This window comes from Alosa pseudoharengus, unplaced genomic scaffold (genome assembly GCF_046254945.1).
Source record: "Alosa pseudoharengus isolate Yale_2024_CS ecotype anadromous, Long Island Sound unplaced genomic scaffold, YU_APseudo_1.1 YU_APseudo_1.1_scf_15, whole genome shotgun sequence".
In the NCBI taxonomy this organism is placed as follows: domain Eukaryota; kingdom Metazoa; phylum Chordata; class Actinopteri; order Clupeiformes; family Clupeidae; genus Alosa; species Alosa pseudoharengus.
Genome location: NW_027468620.1, coordinates 36,829,432 through 36,844,055, shown reverse-complemented (window position 1 = coordinate 36,844,055; position 14,624 = coordinate 36,829,432). Strand labels below are relative to the sequence as shown.

The 14,624-nt window shown below is 48.4% G+C and overlaps 1 protein-coding gene across 1 annotated transcript; it reads left to right on the top strand.

Annotated features, from left to right (window-relative positions):
• The first annotated feature begins 3,258 nt into the window (after window positions 1–3,258).
• On the top strand, window positions 3,259–13,769 carry LOC143123995 (E3 ubiquitin-protein ligase TRIM62). The gene is made up of 6 exons (XM_076285252.1): window positions 3,259–3,927; window positions 5,167–5,262; window positions 5,785–6,018; window positions 6,910–6,926; window positions 11,087–11,223; window positions 13,195–13,769. The coding sequence occupies exons 1-6, from the start codon at window positions 3,259–3,261 to the stop codon at window positions 13,767–13,769; spliced, it is 1,728 nt and encodes a 575-aa protein (XP_076141367.1).
• Window positions 13,770–14,624: the final 855 nt, after the last annotated feature.

Sequence of the window (14,624 nt, the reverse complement as noted above, 5' to 3'; positions counted from 1 at the left end):
AGTAAAAATTCTGACATAAAGTGCAGTCTATGGGCTGCAACAAAACCATGTGGTTGTATTTGTTAATTTGAAATTGACATATTCTGAACTATTCTTATGAGTTAGATAAAATGGCAAAAGCATTAGAGTCTGGAGCCCCTACAAACTATATCCAGTGCTATTTTTGAATTCACAACAGTTTCCCATGTGTTTGTTTTCACTGAGTTTCACCAACCAGACGTGGCTGCATGAAGTCCACCACTCTGAGTTACCGCAGCCAGGCTTGCAATGTCCACATTCTTGGAGAGAGAGCCCCTCAAAACAGCACCTGCCCACAGAAGACCCATCCCCCTCTACATGAGCAGCCCCTGTGCCTCTCTGCCGACAGCGTGAAGAGGACACTTGCTGCTATCAACACCCGTAAGGCAACAGGTCCAGACAACATCCCTGGCCGTGCGCTGAAGGACTGCGCAGGGGAGCTTAAGGATGTCTTCACAGACATCTTTAACACTTCCCTGAAGCAAGCCATCGTCCCATCTTGTTTCAAAGCTGCCACCATCATACCTGTGCCGAAGAAAACTGCTCCATCCTGCTTCAATGACTACCGCCCTGTGGCACTGACACCCATCATCATGAAGTGCTTTGAGCGGCTTGTCATGTCACATATCAAATCCATTCTCCCCCCCACCCTGGACCCCTTCCAGTTTGCATACCGAGCCAAACGGTCTACAGAGGATGCAATCTGCTCTGCCCTCCACCCAGCCCTCACCCACCTGGAAAAAAGAGACTCATATGTGAGATTGCTGTTTATAGACTTCAGTTCTGCATTCAACACCATAATACCACAACAACTCATCTGCAAACTTGACAAACTGGGACTCAGTACCTACCTCTGCAACTGGCTACTGGACTTCCTCTGTCAGAGGCCTCAAGTAGTACGTGTTGGCAACAATACCTCAAGCAGCATCACACTGAGCACAGGGGCCCCCCAAGGCTGCGTGCTCAGTCCGCTGCTCTTCACCCTGCTGACGCATGACTGCACTGCAACCTACAGCAACAATCACATAGTGAAATTTGCTGACGACACAACTCTGGTGGGTCTCATCACCAAGGGCGACGAGACTCAATACAGGTTGGAGGTCGACCATCTGACCACGTGGTGCAGGGACAACAACCTCCTGCTGAACGTCAGCAAGACCAAAGAGATTGTTGTTGACTTCCGGAGAGGTCACACCCAACACCTGCCACTGACCATCGACGGTGCTGTGGTGGAGAGAGCGAGCAGCACCAAATTCCTGGGGGTGCACATCAGTGAAGACCTCTCCTGGACCACCAACACAGCATCACTGGTGAAGAGAGCTCAGCGCCGCCTGTACTTCCTGCGGAAACTCAGGCGAGCAAGTGCTCCACCAGCCATCATGACCACATTCTACCGAGGCACCATTGAGAGCATCCTCTCCAGCTGTATCGCTGTGTGGGGCGGAAGCTGCACTGAATACAACAGGAAAGCCCTGCAGCGCATAGTGAACACAGCTGGAAGGATTATTGGTGCTTCACTCCCCTCCCTGAAGGACATTTACACCACCCACCTCACCCGCAAGGCGACCAAAATTGTGAGTGATGCAAGTCACCCCGCTCACAATCTGTTTGATCTACTGCCCTCTGGGAAGAGGTACAGAAGCCTGCGCTCCCGCACTACCAGACTCACCAACAGCTTCATACACCAAGCTGTTAGGATGCTGAACTCTCTCCCTCCTCTCCCCCCTCCACCCTCAGCTACATAACATCCTGGACATTGGACCCACAATGGCCGCCTGCACCACTCCACTTGCACACTTGTACACTTTGCAACTTGTTGCTGTTGTCCTGAAAACACAACACTTCTGCTGCTCTTACATAACTTGCACCACTATGCCACTTTATTTCTTACTTAGGTCAAACAGAACTACCTCAGCCTCTTATTGGCCTGACTTTGCACTAGTATTTTATTTTATTGACTGTCTATGCACAATTTCAACCAAATTTTGCTGCTCTTATTTTTTCATTATATGTGCCCTCTTATTTACTTATTTACTTACTTTTTTGTTTACTTGAATGTTATGTTTGTCTGTGGACTTAAAATTGGTAAAATATGTCTTGTCTCCACCGTGGGATAGTGAGAAACGTAATTTCGATCTCTTTGTATGTCTGGAACATGTGAGGAAATTGACAATAAAGCTGACTTTGACTTTGACTTTGACTTCTGTGCAGGATCGTGACACAAATAACAACTTGTTTGTGACAATGAACTGAAAGAGAATTGAGATTGCTTAGAGAGTGCTCACACACATAATCCATCAAATCACATCCAGAATCACATCCATTGTATATCTAAAGGCTGGACTACACATCTCTTAAAGGTCAATATGACCTATGCCATCCCTGCTGAAAAAAACAGCCTGACCAGCTTAAGGTGGTTTGCTGGTTGACCAGCTTGTTAACCAGCTTGTTTGACCACCCTATGATGGTTGACCTGCTAGACCAGCAAAACTCTTGTGAAAACATACCTTCAGTTGGTTTACCCAGTTTACGATGGTAATTCAGCTGGTTTTGCTTGTCGTACCACCTCAAGCTGGTCATTTTAGCTGGTGTTGCTGGTCTACACTGCTGGTTTAACTGGCCATGCCAGCTTATGTTGGTCATTCTAGCAAACCAGCATGACCAACTTACACCAACAGCGTCAAGTTTGGCAGGCTGGTCACCAGCATGACCATCTTACACCAGCTGTATCCCACACGACAAGCTGGTCATACCAGCATGACCAGCTACCTCAGATGGTCACACCACCATGTCCACCTGGTGGCCCAACCAGCTAGACCAGCAAGACCCCTAACCTTAAGAACGCTTCTAACTGCGTTAACTGAGTTGGAGGCCTGGGCTCTTAGCTCGGTGGTTAGAGCGTTTGACTCCCATGCTGGTGTGTGTGGAGGTGGCGGGTTCGAGGGCCGTGAGTGGCAGACGAATTACGACCTCTGTTACACATGCTGACTCATGCCCCTCACCTGCGTGTGCAGCCTCATGCCCCTCACCTGCGTGCGCCTCTATCCTCACTCTCGGTGTGCGGTAACGTGATCCATGTGTAGGGGAACAACAAAGCGTGTGTCACCTGATCTGTGCCGGACGCTGTTAAACATTCATGTGTGCGTGTGTGTGTGTGTGTGTGTGTGTGTGTGTGTGCGTGATCCAGGTCGTCCTAGTGGCGCCCAGTCCCACCCCAGCTGCCCCAGGGCTGACGAGAGGATGGAGAGCGCTTCGGTCTCCTGCCCCATCTGCGGCGATGCCTTCTCGGACCCCGTGGCTCTCCCGTGCGGTCACAGCTTCTGCCACGCGTGCATCCGCACCGTGTGGAGCGTGGACGATGGAGACGGGCCGGCCACAGGAACCGGGCCCAGCCAAGCGCCGCCGCCGGGTCCGCTGTTCTGCCCAGAGTGTCAGATCCTGCTGCCTCCAGATGTCCAGCTGCAGGCCAAGCCCACCCTGCTGGCGCCGGAGCAGGAGGCGAGTGGGCAGAACCAGGGTGGGCAGAACCAGGGCGATCCAGACTGGAACGGCGCGTCCGTTCCGGCTGACCTGCGTCACGAGGTGACGGCCCTGTCGGGTGTTGGTCCGGCGCTGACGTGCGACCACTGCATCGAGCGCGTGTCGGCGGCGGTGCGGAGCTGTGTGACGTGCGACGCGGCGTTGTGTGCGGCGCACGCCGAGGCGCATCAGAGGAAGCAGGCCCTGCGGACGCACACGCTCGTGGAGCCGGCCGGCGACCTGCTGCCCTACCGGTGCCAGCGCCACGGCGAGGAGCTGCGGCTCTACTGTGCCCACGAACGCCTGCCCGTCTGCTCGCTCTGCGCCGCCCTGGGAGACCACCGGGGGCACGCGGTCATCCCCCTGCAGGAGGCCGCCGCTGACCTCAAGGTGAGCGCGGGAGACCAGGGGGACCGACGCAGTTATATTTCTCAGAGAGCAAAACTATTCTTCAGTTTAGCTCATGTCTGGCTCCTTTATCATGATGGGGTGGACTGTTTCCTCCACAGTGTTATGTTAGAGCTTCAGGAGTATTTATTTAGTAGTGTTAGTAGTGTTAGTAGTTTAGTAGTTTAGTAGTGTTAGTAGTGTTAGTAGTTTAGCAGTGTTAGTAGTGTTAGTAGTGTTAGTAGTTTAGTAGTTTAGCAGTGTTAGTAGTGTTAGTAGTTTAGTAGTGTTAGTAGTTTAGCAGTGTTAGTAGTGTTAGTAGTGTTAGTAGTTTAGTAGTGTTAGTAGAGTTAGTAGTGTTAGTAGTGTTAGTAGTTTAGTAGTTTAGTAGTGTTAGTAGTGTTAGTAGTTTAGCAGTGTTAGTAGTGTTAGTAGTGTTAGTAGTTTAGTAGTGTTAGTAGTTTAGTAGTGTTAGTAGAGTTAGTAGTGTTAGTAGTTTAGTAGGATGTTTCATGAGGTAAAATAAGTAACAGCGGTAGCAGATCATACCACAGAATGTAGGGGAATTTTACTCTCAAGATGGCATGCTCATGAGAGGGATAAAAAACATTGAAATCTGGAAATCCAGTTAGCATAGAGCTGAGTCATGGCTCCAAACATGACCAGTTTAGTTAATGCCAGATGTGAAAGCAACCACAGGCAACATGACGTGGAAACTGAATTGATTCTGTGTGTGTTCAGAGCTATGTTATACAGTCTATGGCTCAGAGGCCGTGTGTGTTCAGAGCTATGTTATACAGTCTATGGCTCAGAGGCCCTGTGTGTTCAGAGCTATTTTATACAGTCTATGGCTCAGAGGCCCTGTGTGTTCAGAGCTATTTTATACAGTCTATGGCTCAGAGACCATGTGTGTTCAGAGCTATGTTATACAGTCTATGGCTCAGAGGCCGTGTGTGTTCAGAGCTATTTTATACAGGCTATGGCTCTGTCAGGAGTAAGGGCCCTTTCGTGTGTTCTTCATTATGTTTTTCTGATGTTTTTTGTTTTGTAGCTTTGTAGAGAATGTTTCCATCCAGTAAACTGATAGCATATGGAGTGACCGCAAGGTCAGGTGCTCATTGTCCCTTTGTGGCCTTGAATGAGAAGGAGCAGCACTGCTCGTGTGTTCATAAATGATTTAGAGCATGCATGCTGTGTCCATGCCGTGTCCATGCTGTGTCTGTGCCTCTGATGGTTCCACAGCGGAAGCTGGAGGCCACGGAGAGTGTTCTGCTGGAGAACCGGCTGAGAGCTGAGAACGCCGTCAAGGAACTAGAGGTCCTTTCCTCAGAGACCCTGGTAGGTGCATGAGACGACAACAAAAGCATCACACTAATAACAGCAGACCACATGCCTATTCAAGTGTGTACAAAATGTTGTTTTCCATGCAAAGGTATTGTGAGAACCTCTTTTTTACCTTTCTCTTTCTTTCTCTCTGTGTCTGTCTCTCCTCTCCTCCCTCTCTTCTCTCTCTTTCTCTTCTCTCCCTGTGTCTGTCTCTCCTCTCCTCCCTCTCTTCTCTCTCTGTGTCTGTCTCTCCTCTCCTCTCCTCTCTCTCTGTGTCTGTCTCTCCTCTCCTCCCTCTCTTCTCTCTTTCTTTTCTCTCTCTGTGTCTGTCTCTCCTCTCCTCTCTTCTCTCTGTGTCTGTCTCTCCTCTCCTCTCCTCTCCTCTCCTCTCCTCTCCTCTCCTCTCTCTCTGTGTCTGTCTCTCCTCTCCTCCCTCTCCTCCCTCTCTTCTCTCTCTGTGTCTGTCTCTCCTCTCCTCTCCTCTCTTCTCTCTGTGTCTGTCTCTCCTGTTCTCCCTCCATCCCTCCATCTCAGAGCTCCATAGAGGCGTGTAGGGTGCGTGTGCTGGGGCGCTACTCTGCGATGCGAGCTCTGCTGGACGAGGACGAGCGTCTGATGACGGCCGTGCTGGACGCTGAGCGGCTCTACTGCGGCAGGTGGCTCCAGGTGCGCAGGGACCAGCTGCAGAGACACCTGCGGGACACGGACGTCCTCAGGGACACCAGGACGGCCCTCATCCACGAGGACAACCACCTGAAGCTCCTACAGGTACCTCTGAACTAGCACACACACACACAAACACACACACACACACACACACACACACACACACACACACACACACACACACTCTGAACTAGCAGAAAAGATCTGTCAAGGATCCACAGCATAGTGTTACATTGTACTTCAGTTTATCCAGTAGGCCATGTGGGAGCAGCCGTGGTCTACTGGTTAGGGTGTGTGTGTGTGTGTGTGTGTGGGAGCAGCCGTGGCCTACTGGTTAGGGTGTGTGTGTGTGTGTGTGTGTGTGTGTGTGTGTGTGTGTGGGAGCAGCCGTGGCCTACTGGTTAGGGCTTCGGCCTTGGAACCGAAGAGTTGCCGGTTCGATCCCCGACCCTGTAGGAAGAATGTGGGCAGGGGAAGTGGTTGAGCACTGCTCTCCCATGCCCACATCCACGGCTGAAGTGCCCTTGAGCAAGGCACCTAACCCCTCACTGCTCCCCGAGCGCCGCTGTAGCAGGCAGCTCACTGCTCCGGGATTAGTGTGTGCTTCACCTCTGTGAACTGTGTGTTCACTGTGTGCTCTGTGTGTTCACTAATTCACTTAGCAATGCATAATACATAATCCTGTTTTAAAGTGTGTAGATCAGGCTAAATCAGGCCTGTGTGTGTTGTGGAGTTATCTAACTAATATCAGGCTAAATCAGTACTGTGTGTGCGTGTGCGTGTGCGCGTGTGTGTGTACGTGCGTGCATGTGTGTGTTGTGGAGTTATCTAACTACATGTAATATCAGGCTAAATTAGTACTGTGCATGTGTGTGTGTGTGCGTGTGCGTGTGCGTGTGTGTGTGCGTGTGCGTGTGCGTGTGCGTGTGTGTGTGTGTGTGTGTTGTGGCTAATATCTGGTCTGTGTATCTGACGCCTTCTGTTCTGTTGCAGCATCTCACGACGCCGGGGTGAGTGGCAGGTGCCCCTGAAACACAACACCCCCACAAACATGTGATCACATGACCAACACACATGATCACATGACCAACACACATGACCACATGACCAACACACATGATCACATGACCAACACACATGATCACATGATCACATGACCAACACACATCATTACATGACCAACACACATGATCACATGACCACATGACCAACACACATGATCACATGATCACATGACCAACACACATGACCACATGACCAACACACATGATCACATGATCACATGACCAACACACATGATCACTAGCCCTTCTCAATGAGACGTGGTCTGGAAACCAAACGTTCATTTTCTCGAATTTGAAGGCAGCATGGGAACACCCAGGCTACATGATCACATGACCACATGACCAACACACATGATCACATGATCACATGACCAACACACATGATCACATGACCAACACACATGATCACATGATCACATGACCAACCCACATGATCACATGACCAACACACATGATCACATGACCAACACACATGATCACATGATCACATGACCAACACACATGACCACATGACCAACACACATGATCACATGACCACACCACTCCAGAGGTGGATCAGAAGGCCTTGGTCATTAAGCATCTGTTCATTAACCTAGCATACCACACACACACACGCATACACACACACACACACACACACACACACACACATCTCTTCATTAACATAGCCCAGCACCAGGGTTTCCGTTGTCCGGTAATTACCGGACATTGGCCAGAAAAAAAAAGAAATGTCCGACAAAATTAAATCTCTCCGGTCAAATTGTCCGATTGAAATTGGCTAATAATCCCGTCCCCTAACGCAATCTGAATTTGAGAATAAGCCTTAATATGTAGGCCTAAGCCTATATTATACGTGCTCTGGCTATGTTTTTAAATGAACAGGCTGTACAGTTTGAAAGTTATTAAACAACACGCATAACCTATGCTGCATTTCAATTAGGAAGCGCACGCTTAAAACGTCCATGTTAAACAACGAACAAATGAGAGGCGGTTCAAACATGGCCAGGCCCAGGCAGACTAGCCTTAAACGTTTTTTCAGAGGCCAGACGCGATGGATGATGATAAATTGGTAACGTCTGAAGCCTCAGATGTCCGGTCAACTCCACCACCACCAGATAAAAAGCAGAAGTGTCGGGCGTATCTGTCGGAATCAGTGACATTGGAAGTGGAGTTGCGGGGGGTGCGGCCGCTCCAAGACACTGTCATTCTCCGTGTACATTGGACATACAGTAGGTTTATGCGTTCTCTGTCTATGATCTGCAGGGTTAGGGCCTCCTCGACGAGGCGATTACTGGTCCGCGGATAATTTCTGGCACAATGAATCATCATTGAACCGCGGCCGAAAGAAAAAGAAACTAAACATTTCCCAGAATAGGAAACATTTCTTAATTTATTGTTAGCAAATAAAGAGGCATAGCATTAGGGGGTAGTGGTGTGAGCGCTCATTCTTGTGCAAATCTGTGCAATTTAAACAGTCACCACTGAGATAACGTGGGTAGCAGCAACAAACAACATAGCCTTTTTAAAACAACTAACGAAGCGGACTCTTGCTGTCCATGAAAAGATACCGGCTAGATCTTGTTAGGCATATTTAAGTTAGGCTAATGAACATGTTGCATTCTATACAGATTATGTAATTCTTTAAGCTAGATAGCCTGTCTCCAGTTTTCCTCAGTTTGACTAATTAAGAAGGGATAATAGGATCTTTGACCGGCATATCATCAAAATGTCCGGAAAACGAAACCTCTGCCGGTCACTTTGACCGGCACCATTTATTTCTAGCGGAAACTCTGCCCAGCACACCAGAGAGGAGAGCTGGTACTGATCTAGGTCATTACACAGCAAGCTGTTCCCTGGGGACACACACACACACACACATGCAGCAAGCTGTTCCCTGGACACACACACACACACACACACACACACACACACACATGCAGCAAGCTGTTCCCTGGACACACACACACACACATGCAGCAAGCTGTTCCCTGGACACACACACACACACATGCAGCAAGCTGTTCCCTGGACACACACACACACACACACACACACATGCAGCAAGCTGTTCCCTAGACACACACACACACACACACACATGCAGCAAGCTGTTCCCTGGACACACACACACACACACACACACACACACACACACATGCAGCAAGCTGTTCCCTGGACACACACACACACACACACACACACACACACACACACACACACACACACACACACATGCAGCAAGCTGTTCCCTGGACACACACACACACACACACACATGCAGCAAGCTGTTCCCTGGAGACTTTTATTTATAGAGGAAGTCATGAACAAACAAGATCACAAGAGTGCTGAGTTTTTAAGAAGCACGTCACAAATGACCTTACTTTGTACAGGTATGTTTTAGTCTAAATGTATTACCTTTGTTTCTTTGTTTTGGATTAGAAACAAGATTTAAAAACATTAAAAAGTCATGCTAGTTAATTGTGTATTTCAGGTAATATCAATCGTATTGCAGTTGTGTAGTTTTGATTGAGTCAAGATAAATCAAATGACAATACCCAATTATAGTTGTACTGAAATAACTTGGAAAACAAAATGTAAAAAATGACTTAACCAAACCAAACTCTTCAAATACAGTAGGAGTAATGGGTTAGGAACACATCAGAAAAACCTTATTTTCTAGCTGTAAAAATGGACTCAAATACATCATTAACATAAATACATCATTTGCCCTGAGATGTGCAGGTATGGAGTGTGTGTGTATAGATGTGCAGGTATGGAGTGTGTGTGTGTGTGTGTGTGTACAGTATGTGCAGGTATGGAGTGTGTGTGTGTGTGTGTCTATGTGCAGGTATGGAGTGTGTGTGTGTGTGTGTCTATGTGCAGGTATGGAGTGTGTATGTGTGTGTGTGTCTATGTGCAGGTATGGAGTGTGTATGTGTGTGTGTGTCTATGTGCAGGTATGGAGTGTGTGTGTGTGTGTGTGTGTAGATGTGCAGGTATGGAGTGTGTGTGTGTGTGTGTGTGTAGATGTGCAGGTATGGTGTGTGTGTGTGTGTGTGTAGATGTGCAGGTATGGAGTGTGTGTGTGTGTATAGATGTGCAGGTATGGATTGTGTGTGTGTGTGTGTGTGTGTGTGTGTGTATAGATGTGCAGTTATGGAGTGTGAGTGTGTGTGTGTGTGTGTAGAGATGTGCAGGTATGGATTGTGTGTGTGTGTGTGTGTGTGTGTGTGTGTGTATAGATGTGCAGTTATGGAGTGTGAGTGTGTGTGTGTGTGTGTGTATAGATGTGCAGGTATGGAGTGTGTGTGTGTGTGTGTGTGTGTGTGTGTGTGTGTAGAGATGTGCAGGTATGGAGTGTGTGTGTGTGTATGTGTCTATGTGCAGGTATGGAGTTTATGTGTGTGTGTGTGTAGATGTGCAGGTATGGAGTGTGTGTGTGTGTGTGTGTGTGTGTGTGTGTAGATGTGCATGTATGGTGTGTGTGTGTGTGTGTAGATGTGCAGGTATGGTGTGTGTGTGTGTGTGTGTGTGTATAGATGTGCAGGTTTGGGGTGTGTGTGTGTGTGTGTGTGTGTGTGTGTGTGTAGATGTGCAGGTATGGATTGTGTGTGTGTGTGTGTGTGTATAGATGTGCAGTTATGGAGTGTGTGTGTGTGTGTGTGTGTGTGTGTGTGTGTGTGTGTATAGATGTGCAGGTATGGAGTGTGTGTGTGTATAGTGTGTGTATAGTGTGTGCAGGTATGGAGTGTGTGTGTGTGTGTGTGTGTGTGTGTGTAGATGTGCAGGTATGGAGTGTGTGTGTGTATAGTGTGTGTATAGTGTGTGCAGTTATGGAGTGTGTGTGTGTATAGTGTGTGTATAGTGTGTGCAGGTATGGAGTGTGTGTGTGTATAGTGTGTGTATAGTGTGTGCAGGTATGGAGTGTGTGTGTGTATAGTGTGTGCAGGTATGGAGTGTGTGTGTGTATAGTGTGTGTATAGTGTGTGCAGGTATGGAGTGTGTGTGTGTATAGTGTGTGTATAGTGTGTGCAGGTATGGAGTGTGTGTGTGTATAGTGTGTGTATAGTGTGTGCAGGTATGGAGTGTGTGTTAACTGACCGCAGGGCTACGCTGGACCCCCCCCTGGTGCCGGAGCTGCAGGCAGACAGCTGTGCCCCCCCAGGGAAGATGGCCACGCTGGAGAGGCTGGTGGAGGAGCTACACAACACCCTGTCAGCAGGCTTCCCACGCATGTGGTCATGTGAGCATGACAACACACACACACACACACACACACACACACACACACACGCACACACACACACACACACGCACACACACACACACACACACGCATGTGGTCATGTGAGCATGACAACACACACACACACACACACACACACACACACACACACACACACACACACACGCACACACACACACACACACACACGCATGTGGTCATGTGAGCATGACAACACACACACACACATACACACACACGCACACACACACACACACACACACACACACACACACACACACACACACACACACACACACACACGCATGTGGTCATGTGAGCATGACAACACACACACACACATACACACACACGCACACGCATGTGGTCACGTGAACATGACAACACACACACACACACACACACACACACACACACACGCGCGTACACACACACACACACACACACGCGCGTACACACACACACACACACACGCATATGGTCACGTGAGCATGACAACACACATACGCACACACACACACACACACACACACACACACACGCATGTGGTCACGTGAGCATGACAACACACACACACACACACACACACGCATGTGGTCACGTGAGCATGACAACACACACACACACACACACACACACACACACACACACACACACGCGCGTACACACACACACACGCACACACGCACACACACACACACACACACACACACGTGCGCGCGCACACACACACACACACACCCATACAGGCACAGACACACACACACACAAACGCACACGCACGCACGCATGCACACACGCACGCACACACGCACACGCACACGCACACGCGCACACGCACGCACACACACAAACACACTCACACCCAGACACACACAGACATATGGTAATAGTAGAACACACACATACACTACCAGTCAAAAGTTTGGGTTTGGACACACACACACACACACACACACAACGCTGGGTTTGGACACACACGCACGCATGTGGTCATGTGAGCGTGACAACACACACACACACACGCACACACACACACAACGCTGGGTTTGGACACACACACGCACACACACACACAACGCTGGGTTTGGACACACTAACTCTCAAATCTGTTGTTTTTCTTCATCTTTATCTTTATTTATCTGAGTAGGAGGTTATTATTATGAAATAGCCCACATGGATTCATGTTGTAAGCAAACAAAAAGTGTAAATAAAGCTACATTTCCAATATTTTAAATTCCTCAAGGTACAGACCTTTTGCTCAGTCTCTCAACCAACTTGATATAGTCAGCTGAGATGGATTTCCAACAGCCTTGATGGATTTCCCATATACACACACACACACAACAGCCTTGATGGATTTCCCATATACACACACACACACAACAGCCTTGATGGATTTCCCAGACATTGTGAGCATTTGTTAGCTGCTTGTCTTTCACTGATGTTAATTGAAAAGAATGAAGTTGGCTTTAATCATATCAATTATCGGCAAAGGTGTCATAGAGGTAAACAGCGAAGCATATGAAATGTGGCGCATGGAAATAATATATTTCTAGAGACCTTTGTCTCCTGTCATACTTTGCAGGTTGTAGGTATTATTGTACAATGTAGTAAAAAAAGGAATCAAATAAAAAACTACGAATAAGTGTGTGTGTCCAAACGTACCTTGGCACAGATATCTCCCTGTAAATGCCATGAAGTTGAACTGTTTGAAAAACACCAGGACATAGTAATAGCAATAAACTGATTTGCACTGATTTGCACTGATTGAACAGAGGTCAACAGAGGTCACAAGATTCTATACTATTTACTTTTGCTCAGATCAACGCCCCCCCCCCCCCCACACACACACACTCAACGCCCCCCCCCCCCCCCCCCCACACACACACACTCAACGCCCCCCCCCCCCCCCCCACACACACACACGCACACACTCAACGCCCCCACTCCTCTGTGTCTCCTCAGACCTGCGTGGCGTGACCCTTGACCCCCGGCGGGCCCACCCCAAGCTGGTGGTGTCTGCGGACAGCCGGGAGGTGCGCTGGAGCACGCTGCCCCCTCAGGGCGGCGAGGACGACTCCGTCCACTCCCAGTACAGCGTGCTGGGCTCCGAGGCCTTCAGCAGCGGCCTGCACTACTGGGAGGTCATCGTGTGGGACAAGCCCTACTGGCTGATCGGCGTCTCCCACGCACCCGCCACCACTGGCCACCAGGGGGCAGCAGTGGACGTCGCCCCCGCCGACCTGAATCAGGTCTTCTGTTACATGTACCATGGTAACGGGCAGTACCTGGTCTGCCATGGAGCTCTGGAGTGCCCCCTGGAGGTGGAGGGGAGAGTGCGGAAGGTGGGCGTGCTGGTGGACTGTCAGCAGGGGGCGCTATCTTTTTACAACGCAGACACACTGGAGCTCCTGCAGAGCGTCGCCATGGAGACGGGCCGTGCTGTGATTCCCACTCTCAACCCGTGCATCTCGTTTGGGGAACACAACTCACACCCTCTCATCCTCTACCATCTCACTAAACACACACATAGCACATAACATAAACACACACATAACGCACACACACGCACACACACACATAACACACACACACACACACACACACACACATTGTGTTGAAATGGAGCATTAATAAGCTTTAAGTAGGTCATAATGTGTGCTTAACTGCTCTTAAAATCCTTATACTGTAAGATGTTATAGATTTCAAATAGTGGATTATGTGTGAAAACTTATGAAGTTTAAGCTTCTTTAAATATCTTAAACTCCAAAATAAAATGAGTAATTCAATATTTCATAAAGAGTAATGGTGCATTTTTCACAATGTGGCTAGATGTCAAATATCATGTCTGATTATTACTGTAAAGTCTTGCAAGTGTGTGTGTGAGTGAGTGGTGCTCAGCAACTCTCTGAGTGATGTTTTGAGAGTGTGTGGTGTTCAACTCTGAGTGATGTTTTGAGAGTGAGTGGTGTTCAACTCTCTGAGTGATGTTTTGAGAGTGTGTGGTGTTCAACTCTGAGTGATGTTTTGAGAGTGAGTGGTGTTCAACTCTCTGAGTGGTGTTTTGAGAGTGTGTGGTTTCAACTCTCTGAGTGGTTTTTAACTCTCTGAGTGATGTTTTGAGAGTGTGTGGTGTTTAACTCTCTGAGTGATGTTTTGAGAGTGTGTGGTGTTCAAATCTGAGTGTAAAGTGATTACTGACAAATTGACACCTTAGAATTAATTACAGTATTAGAATAATTATCTTTTTTGTCAAAATCTAGCTATTGAAATATTCTTATTCTGTAACAACTTAACAAAGTGACGTGTTTTTTGAAGTTGTATGCATTTCCAGACATTATATCTAAAGAGGCTCTTTGCACTTATCAGCAAGTCCCTCCACTTGGCGGCCACAT

Coding starts and splice junctions, on each gene's coding strand:
- LOC143123995 (XM_076285252.1), top strand. CDS start 3,259: ATGGAGAGCGCTTCGGTCTCCTGCCCCATCTGCGGCGATGCCTTCTCG. Junction 5,263..5,784: donor TCCTTTCCTCAGAGACCCTG/GTAGGTGCATGA, acceptor CCTCCATCTCAG/AGCTCCATAGAGGCGTGTAG. Junction 11,224..13,194: donor CTTCCCACGCATGTGGTCAT/GTGAGCATGACA, acceptor GTGTCTCCTCAG/ACCTGCGTGGCGTGACCCTT.